The sequence below is a fragment of the Alligator sinensis genome, unplaced genomic scaffold (genome assembly GCF_000455745.1).
Source record: "Alligator sinensis unplaced genomic scaffold, ASM45574v1 scaffold641_1, whole genome shotgun sequence".
Lineage (NCBI taxonomy): Eukaryota > Metazoa > Chordata > Crocodylia > Alligatoridae > Alligator > Alligator sinensis.
The window spans coordinates 335,073-345,125 of NW_005843124.1; the positions used below are offsets into that span (position 1 = coordinate 335,073).

The 10,053-nt window shown below is 40.1% G+C and overlaps 1 protein-coding gene across 1 annotated transcript in view; it reads right to left on the reverse strand.

Annotated features, from left to right (window-relative positions):
• Window positions 1-8,841, reverse strand: part of SGPL1 (sphingosine-1-phosphate lyase 1) — a 22,320-nt gene extending 13,479 nt beyond the window's left edge. The window contains exons 1-2 of the mRNA XM_025193894.1: window positions 8,329-8,841; window positions 5,201-5,329 (exon numbers count right to left, since the gene is read on the reverse strand). Of these exons, the coding sequence (XP_025049679.1) occupies window positions 5,201-5,329; window positions 8,329-8,424 (225 nt within the window). The 5' untranslated portion in view covers window positions 8,425-8,841. The remainder of the gene's footprint in view (window positions 1-5,200; window positions 5,330-8,328) is intronic.
• Window positions 8,842-10,053: the final 1,212 nt, after the last annotated feature.

The following is a 10,053-nucleotide window of genomic DNA, read 5'->3' on the forward strand; positions in this document are numbered from 1 at the left end:
GTAAAACCAGACACTGCTTAAGTGGTTTTTTCTAAGCCTGTGCTTTTGGCTTTTGAAACTGCTATATTTTCTAAATCAGGAATAGAAATAGAGGTTTCGGGGGGCGGGAATGAAGAAAGCAGCAGCAGCAGCGCACCCCTTCACCCCTTCTCAAACTGCTGCATTTGTTTCTTTGTTCATACCCTACAAACTCCAATTCTTTGGGACTCTAAAATCAAGGAACAATGATTTTTAACCTTTAAAAGATTGCCTTGTCTTGCTGTCACTGCATTTCATTATGAAATCTTTACCCTACCCCTCACAATCACACCGCTTTACTAATCACAGCATCAGAATGAAAGACAAAAACTTGGAGCTGTAGGTTCTAGAAGTGAGAGATCTTCACTTGAATTGAATTCTTGCTTGGAAATATTAAATCAATTTAGAAGCCAGTGACCAAGCTAACAAAGGTTTACCTGGGTTGTAGTACCCTATAAGTAAGTGGCAGCTTTTTTCCTAAGGTGGCATGTTCTTTGAGAATATACCATGGTGGGAGCATGTTGTAAGACCCATATAAACCTATAAATGTCACCAGTAATATATAGAAAAGGTGATTCTCTCCATCAAACCTGACAAATCTGTAGATGGGATACCTAGAGATAAGGTGACAAAAAATTCAGCAAATCACATTTTATTTAAACACTAATTTCAAACATGCAACTATCTACTCAAGAAAGTTCCAAAGTGCTTGGAGCTTGAAAGGACAAGGGGAAGGGAAAAAAATATGCCAAGCTTTAAAGGCAGCTCAGGAGTATCAAATCTTTCCCTTTTTCCACTTCAGCTATACGCTTTGGGGAAATTAGAAAAGGGGAGGGAAGACTTAGCAAACCTTTAGAGAAAACACTTCAGGGCTTCCTGACAACTAACACGTGAATGCAGAATTCAGTGAAAGAGTTCAGAGTTGTCCAATTTTTAATCCTCTAGCTGAGAATGGGGAAGGTATAAAAGAAGAGGGATGGAAGGATTTAAAATATATAATCAGATACATCATATACACATGATTTTCCTTGCAATGCTATAATCAAAACTAGTGTTAGTCTAATCATGATAATCTGTGATATTTAGAATAAAAGAAAAAGCAACTAAACTTTTATAGAAAACTTCTACTCTTCCAGAAATCCTAGGGGAAACCCATGATGATTCTCAGAATCATCACTTTAAAAATTATGAGGCTTGCAGCTGTTAATTCTACCCACATATCACAAAAGAAAATCCCCACACCACGGATTGAATTTACCAGTCTTTCTGAATCATTTAAATTGGAGTCTCTCGGGAACTGAAACCACTGGTTCCTGTACCATTATTATTGTTCCATCTAATAAGTGAAACACAAGAGAAATAGGAAGAACTTGGAAATAACTTTTCAATGTCGGAAAAAACTAACTTGGAAAATTTCCAGAAAGCAGTGCATCATTTCAAAGTAATTCACGACATGGGGTGAGTCTGAAGACCTCACAAGGGATTTGTAAATAGCAGTATTCAAAAATAAGGAGAACAGCTTTCTCAACATGTTCCTAGAATGAAGATAACTCCCATAAATAATGAACATTTAAGTTAATATTCACTACTCATGAGCCATTTCATTTAAATACCTGTCCAAGGCATCAGTTTCCTTACAAGTGGTGTATGCGGTCATACAGGAGAAGACCTGTATTATTCTCATGGGCTCTTATTTTTGAGACTGCTTTACAATCAAGTCAAATCTGTTTCCTTAGTATAGAGAGATAAGCACTTTCTTTTCATTCTCCATGAATCATGGTCCTAGTATTTCTCCAGTGGCATCCAACGTGTTTCACATGTTCTAATAGACAGCTGCTGCAGCACCATTAGAAATGCCAGTCTGGTTTCAACTCTCTACTTCATGCATACAACGGGGTTACCTCAACCAGAGTGTAAAGACCACTAACACTAGACATGGGCAGCTAACACTTCTCAAAAACAGCAATTATACTCACCAAATTTACCAATAAAAACAGGATTCTCTCCAAGGTGCAATAAAAATAACCAATAGCCATATGCCCTTAAAAGGGCCAATAACAATTTAAAACTATTCCATTTTTTGTAATGTTCCTTTTTAAGTCTGCCCATTTTGTAGTTTCAATTTTTTAAGTATCTTCTTTCGTGAAATAAGAAAAATCCCTATAGGTATTAACTGCCTCATGCAAGGCATGCCAGTCACCAAGGCAGGTGACCATTTACAATGGTGACTTTAAGAAATGGTAATATAAAAGTGTTGTTTTCAATATTAAAAAGTGTATATACATGTGTGTTTGGGGAGTGGAGGGGTGGAATCACTTCAGTTTGAAAGATGATCCAAAGGAGCAGTTCTTTGGAACAACTATTCAGCCATCAGAAATCATGATGATACATTAAATATAAAACCTTATCTAGCAGATACCCATTTGAAATTCTGGCTCTCTCCAAGACAACTTGTCACACGATTTGCTCAAGAGTGTCTCCAAATCACCCAAACCTTCCTTTAACTGCTAATTGCTTCTTGAAAGTCATTGTTTAGAAGTGTGTATCCTTTGTGGCAGGAGCTGACCTGAAAGATCAGTTTCAGGAAGTTAATTAAATTAAAGGTTAACCTACTAGTTTGTCTATCCAATTTCTCAGCTTTTCCACTGACCTTGTTTATAGGAGAACTGTTCCGCCATTTACTATTGTCACCACTTTTCTTTTGCTTCTGTATGAAATCTCAGCATGACTTAATGTCTTATTGCCTAGAGCTGTGAAGCCTCATGGTATGCCACAAGGCTCATTTAATTACAAAAGACTTTAGGGAGGGGAGAAGAAAGGGTAGGTAATGGAGTGGAAAGGGTTCTCAAGTCATCTGTGGTAATCTTCTGGTTTTGGAGAGGGCTGTCTGCTACAACTGAGAATTTCTCTCAGCCCTCCCCTATGCTGTGCTTAACTTGCTATGTCAAGCTTCCTATAAATCAGAGACCTAAGGAAGAGTGTCTTGCATTCAAAAGCTTGTCTAACATTATAACTGCATAGTCCAAAAAAAGATAGCTGCCTAAGAAATCCTTGTTGGAACCAGTTAGGACTTTAGCACCTTTAGAAACTACCTTCTGTCTCTCTCCCCTTGCGTGCTACTACATTTTTAACGTAAATAACTAAGCATATAGATAGAGCCAAGGTAGACTTTTTTTTTTTTAAATGTAGGCGTTTGCACACGCATTATACAACGAAAGCTGCAGTCATCTCAGGTGTTGCAAGTTTCTGTGAATGAAGTCCTCCAAACAGGTGACAAGTACTGTAGCTCGTAGAGTTTTGCAAGACAGTCATTAAATTAGATCAATTAAAATTAAAAATAATAAAGATTGATGTGACAGGGTGTAGATCCAGACTATCCTCCTCTCTGCTGATAATCCTGTCAACGTTCTCAGCCCCATAAATCAGTCAAGATAACAGGTGGGGTCAAGCATCTTACCAACACAAACAAATTTTTGTTTGGTTTTCTCACTTTAAACCTTAAGCTGGTCAAGTAGTGCAAGTACTACAACTGAGCTGCAAAGTCACCAGTAGCAATTCCATAGCTGGTTATAAACACAGGACTAGGACTATAAACATCCCCTACCATTTCATACATGCCAGGCAGAAGGCAGGGTGAAGTGGCACCGTTGAGACTAACTGGTTCAAAGAGGCATAAGCTTTAATAGGCAACAGCTGATGCAATTATATGCTTTGTCACAGCACCTGACAAAATAAGCAGTTAGCCTCTAAGGTGTCTTAGAGGCTCCTGCCTCCTGCCTGACTTCAGGCTAACACCTCTCTACTCAAACTGACCAATGTTGGTCCTTTGCCCCAAATACTCCTATTGGAAAGCTGTTGCGACACCTCTCTTGTCCTGTAAATTTCAAGACTGGATTTATCCAATCATTTCATCCCCATTTACTCTTGGGCAAACACTGCCATTTAGCCAAATGGCTCTTCACCCTCTCCACTGCTTTAGCCTCAATTTAGAGAGAGTAAGCATAACCCCTCTTTCCAGGTTCTGAGAACTCATTTAATCATTTACCACTGGTACCTTCCCCAAAGAGAATTAGTTCTTTGCAATTTATTAGACTCTTGTATTATAGCAGCACTTACAACTAGTATGAGACTAAGGCCTCACTGTACTACACGGTGAACCAAGTCCTTGCTCTAAGAAGGTCACCATTATAATATAAAGACTAGAAATAAATAGTGCAGTACAAGAAACATGAGATTGGAAGTGGCCACCAAGTTCAGTCCCTGCATTTGCAGACAATCATTTGTGACACAATTCACCACGATGACCACTTCAAACTCTTGCACAAAACCAGAATTGTCAAGGACATGCCATAAGTAAAAGCAACGGAGATGAGGACACCTCCAAATCCCTGCTAATGTGATGATAGAGTTGTAATTGTTAATGTATAACACTTGCTGTGTTTTTAAAATCAACTATCCAAGATACTTTGTTCCTAAACATTCACACTCTGTGCTGTCATACTAACATCTGGTTTCCACACTTAGTTCTACCAGCCAAAAATTTTTGCATCCACATTCCCAGCTCTCCAGTGGCAGTAATACCCCATCTTTCTGCTGGCAGAACAAAGCCAGTTCCCAAATGACAGAAGGCTTTTGCATTTGTAAACTTTAAGGCAGTGTAAGCTAACTTATTGAGACTGTTATAAATTGGATAAAGACAGTATGTAAAACACCTGATTTATCACAAAACCATTTGGCACCTAAAACAGCTTGTTAGTAGTCTCACGCAATAAGCCAGAGCAATAAGTAGCCCTAGTTTTGGCAAGCTGACAAATTTGCAAATCAGAGTAGCTTAAACAAGCTACCACACAAAAACTGCTTCCAAACCAAAGTTGGTTATTTGATCCCTTACCCACCTAACACCAGCAGTGTTGCTGGTTAAAAGTATAGAAACAGTGACAGCAAAGACACAAAGGGTAGCTATAGCCATACTGCCCAAGACATTCTGTTGCGCACATACTTTGGGAACCCTTTTCTCAATGTTTCCAAGAAGGGTTTGCCAGTATAGCTCTACTGGCCAACCTTACTAGTATCTGTAAGGTCTCAGTCACACTGTACAAAAATAATATTAGCACAGTTTGTAGAAAGGAAGTAGGAGTGCATAATCCAGTTAGAAGGGTCATGTGTTAAGTGGACGACTTACAACACCACAGGAACTGGGTCCCCCATGGAAGAGTGTGCATGCCATCCTCACCACCTCTGCTTCCATCTTCCTCAAACCGGGGAATATGTCGGGATGAAGGGGATTACTCCATGCAAACTTCTCATACACCTTTAAGTAAAAAGCATGTCATTATGTTCTGATATTGTGCAAAACAAAACCTGGGTTTATCATTCAATAAATCCAGCAATAGCAATAAAAACTGGCATTACATACATTACAAATGAGCTAGCACAATGAACTATGTTCAGCCATAGCAGCAAGTAACAAAAAAAAAACCATGGCATAGGAGGTCAACAGCAGCACATTGCAGAAGGTAGGTGTAGCCACGAGTTTCTGAAGCGAACAGATGTGATGACACAGTCATATTATCCAACCACTGTTAATAACCCCCAAGTTAGAGTACATTTGGCCTGAGGCATGTTTATGCTACAACCACCATCCCATTAAGTACTGGTTTGTTTGTTTTTAAATAAATTATGAGTTCCAAGTACACCTGTTTAAAAGAAAATATATGGTTGCTTGAGGACAGAAGCTTTTGTTCTTTTAAAAATGAGCCACTAAATCTTAGTGCAAGAAGCAATCATCAGCTTATTCTGAAAAAGTCACTTCAGAATCAGACAAACTGTAATTATTTTGTCTTCAAAGTACATTTTGGAGTAACCACAAGTTATTATGCCTAGAAGCAGTACAACTACCCAAATACTCAGAAACAAGCATTCACAGAAGCCAGCATTTCTCTCACACACATTCTAAACACCATGGCTCTCAACAAAGACAGTGGTTTTAATTTTGACTGTGGTTCTAATTTTGATCTCCACTGGCCAGAATAAGGAGCAATTCTATTGAAGTTGGGGAAGACTATCAACGGGAGTGACAACATAACCATCAAGAAAAAAAAACAAAAAACAATCACTGGAACCAAAGGTTTTAAGCATGATTTCCTACAGAAAACAGTGATGAGATCTATGCATTCATACATCCATGAGCCAGGGAAGCAGTAGGCATGCACACACAATTCACTGTAGCTGCTCTAAAAAGATGTTCCAAAAAAGTAAGGAGTCTAAGAGCCTTGTTACATGTTGCACTTTAAACTGTTCAAATGTTGACCAGTTAGTACTAGCCTGAGTTTGGAACAGTCACATGTTAAGGCTAAAAACCTCTGACTGTCCCCTACCTACGCAGCTGTGACTTAACACTAGAGAATCGAGGAACAGGGGCCTGACTGGGAGTTACAGCTGTAAGCTGCCACTACAGGGCTGGTGAGCCAGGACAAGCTTCTATCCCTGCTCTAGGTGGGATGGGGGGTATGAGAGATGGATTGGGGTGAGGGAGAACATAAGGTTGGGTGGTGGAGAGTTAATGGGATGGGGGAGGGTAATGAAATGGAAAGGAAAGGAAATTAGGGTGGGAGAAGGGGGTGAAATGAAGGAAGGCAGCCACTGAAAGATAAAATAAAAAGTAGTAAATTTTAAATGAAAAATGACCAAGTAAATAAAATGTTTTTAAGGTTAAACGTTTTAATAAATTGGGATTGGGATGTGGAAGGTGCTGGTTGTGCTTCCCGGGTGGCTGGGAGGTGGGAGCAGTGACGGAAGGCCCTTTTGAGGGAGCTACTGCCCCTGTCCTAGGAAGGAAGCTCCATCTCACGGGGGGTCAATATGGCCCCATACCTTGTTTCCCACCTTCCTCCACCCCCACTAGACCCTACGCCTGGACCCATCCATGCCCTGCAAGCTGGCTAGCTGGCATATGCTCTGCAGGCAGTTTGTGCACAGTTGCAGCCTTGGGGGTGAGAAAGTCACACTCCCAGGGGTGGGAAGGGAGTTAGCTTGGTCCCAGAACCACCTCCTGGGCAGTAGAGTTCAGGGGGTAGAATGTTTGTCCACAAAGAACATAAGGGTGAGTGAGGGGGCACTGCTTCCTGGGATGCTGGAGGACTACAACTTGGGCAGTTCATCTATGGGGAGTGGCCATACAGTAATGGAACATGAGCTAGGTAACATGGATCAGAGATAAACCTGCCCTGGAGTGGTGTAACTTTAAAATGCTTAAAACGTGCTTAAAATTAGTGTCAGGTGTCAATGTGTGGACAATCCAGGGGTTAAGAGCTCCAGAACCTGCCTAAATTTAATATGTAACAAGGTCCCAAGAGGACTGTCCAAAGCTTTTTTCCTGGAAAAGGAAAAAGAAAAGAGCAGCTAGACAGGCACTTGACTTGTTTAGAACCCTTTTAACCTTACCAAGGAGAAAAATGCCAGGCTTATACATAGACCTAGCAAGAATTTAGGTCAGAAGTTCTCAAACAGGGCACTGCAAGCTTCTTTTAAAGGTGCCACATAATAGCACTGTTAAGTATGCAAACACCTATATATGATTCACAGGACAAACCCACAGATTTTGCACATATATCTATAATGTCAAAAACATTCTGACCTACTGTGATCCTTCCAAGTTCTCTGCAACAGAAAAATTGCTCTATTATTTTTCTGTAGTAAAAAAAAGTGTGTGAAAGCTAAGAGTGCCTTGAGCTTAACTGGGCTGAGCACTGCTGATTTAGGTGAAGCCAATTTGTTCTCTCTTTTTTTTTAAGCTACTCTCCAAATTTGGGCTGCACAGTACAGTTAGCTGTAAGTTTTCTTTTGCCTAGGCTTAACCCAAAAGGGGTTACAGTGGTATAAACAGCCACAGACCAGATCAAGTAGGATTAAGCCATGGTTGCCATGTAGAATTCCTGAAATGTTGTAGAGCCCCACTTTCCCAACATTAGAAGAACACCATCAGTTTATTCAGGCACATGCAATCAGCTACTTGCTTTCACATTCCAAACTTTTTATCTAATCTGTTCTTAAGTACCTACAGTGATGATGCTTTGACACCACTCCCCACCAGCAACCTTCGGCCATTTATTTGACTGCCCAATAGTTCTGCTAATAACACCTTCTATCTGAACCTCCACTTCTGGCTTCAGGGCCCGTGGTCTTTGTTCTACCACTTTCCAAGACAAAATAATTCCTTTTAGTTCAGGAGCTTATGGGAAGGGGTTTATGGTTACTCACCACAAAGTTTTTGTAAATTCAACATATTGTATCGCCTACAAGCTTGTTTACCTTCACTAGCAGATTGGTGAGTTTCTCTTCACCACTATACACTGTCCCAGAGACTTTTCCATCCTCCCAATGTACTTCACCTGAAAAAATAAGCATAAGCAGTGTAAGCTCAAATTGGCAGCAACCTTCAAATATCTAAAAGGGTAAAGAGAAAGTGTGTGTCCTAGTAGCTTAGCAAACCAGAAGCGTTAGCCTCTCAAGTTACTGACCAGCCCTGACTTCCCAGGTAGTCTTATCATTAGCTCAAAATCAGAGAAGGAAAGACAATTTTCTCTAAAACATAGCAAATATTAGAGAAAAATAAATGCCTGGATAGTGACTTAGAATTAGGAAATCCAAGAAAAGTTTGTCCAAAATGTTGACTTTGGGAATTATCTTGTCTCTTCCCCCACCATGTTAATTGTCTATAACTGCTTCATTTAAGAGACCATTAAAAATAAGTTCTCCATAGAGTGATATTTCTAGACTGCACATGGGGGTCAAACCATTCATAAATATGAAATACTTTCTCCAGCCTTCTTCTTATTTCCCTGGTGTCATGACAATTAGCACAAATAAAATTTCATAATAATTGAGCACTCAAGGCTTCCACTTTTTTTTTTATGGAATACAGAAATAGTTATAACAGTACAGGGTAGATCCGTCTTGCTCAGCTACAAAGCGTTCAGCTGAGCAAATTTTATGCAAATCAGAAACCTACTACTCAATACCAATTTAAGTTCCCCAAACTTTTCCACATTGTTGGGTTCTAACTTCAGCATTGTGCCATATTTAAGAAAGGAATTCAAAGAAGCCTGTACCGTTAAAAACACACAGATTTAGCAAATGATTTCATGTAAGGCACATGCAAATGAAAGCCACCAGACCTACACCCTTCTTTAAACACCCTGACATGGTGTCCACTACCTAAGTGTTTTCTGGGTAACTTTCTAAGATCAAGCACATCAATGCACATTTTCTATCAGAGTTGGTCATCAGCTTGATCCTCATACCACCACCCTCTGTTACCCTCCTGGCAGAGGGGAGTGTTTAAAATTTTCCTATTAAGGGTTTCAACTTCAAACATAGCAGGCATGATCATCATTTCCTTGCCCTCATTCCAAACAGCTTCTGAAGAAGGGGGAAGGAAGTGAACAATAAACACACACTAGTGAAAGCCTCAAGGAGTGTTTGAGGGGAAAAACATTACATTACATAGGACAGAACAAGTGGCAGTAAAACATCTGCAGGATATTTATTAGACATAAGTTTGTACACAGAATTGATTACATTTGCTTGTGTGATAATCAGGCAATTTATAGGATGAAATGCAAAAGTTACTCTAGATTTGGGAAAGAAAGGATGTAATACTATCTAATCCACAAAACCAACATATTTTAGGAAGACTTACTGCTTCAAACTTTCTAATTAAAAGATAACAGGTACTTTAACTTGAGTTCGAATTTTATCATAGTATCATAGTGCTTAGGGTCGGAAGGGACCTAAACGAATCATCAAGTCTGACCCCTTGCCCCAGGCAGGAACGGGTGCCGGGGTCATATCACCCCAGTCAAATATCTGTCCAGCCTCCTCTTGAAGACCCTCAAGGTAGGAAAGAGCACCACCTCACTTGGGAGCCCACTCCAGATCCTGGCAGCCCCCAGCCTGAACCTTCTCTCTAACAATTTGTGGCCATCATTCCTAGTAACCCCGGATGGTGCCCGGGGGAACAGAGCCTCCACCAAT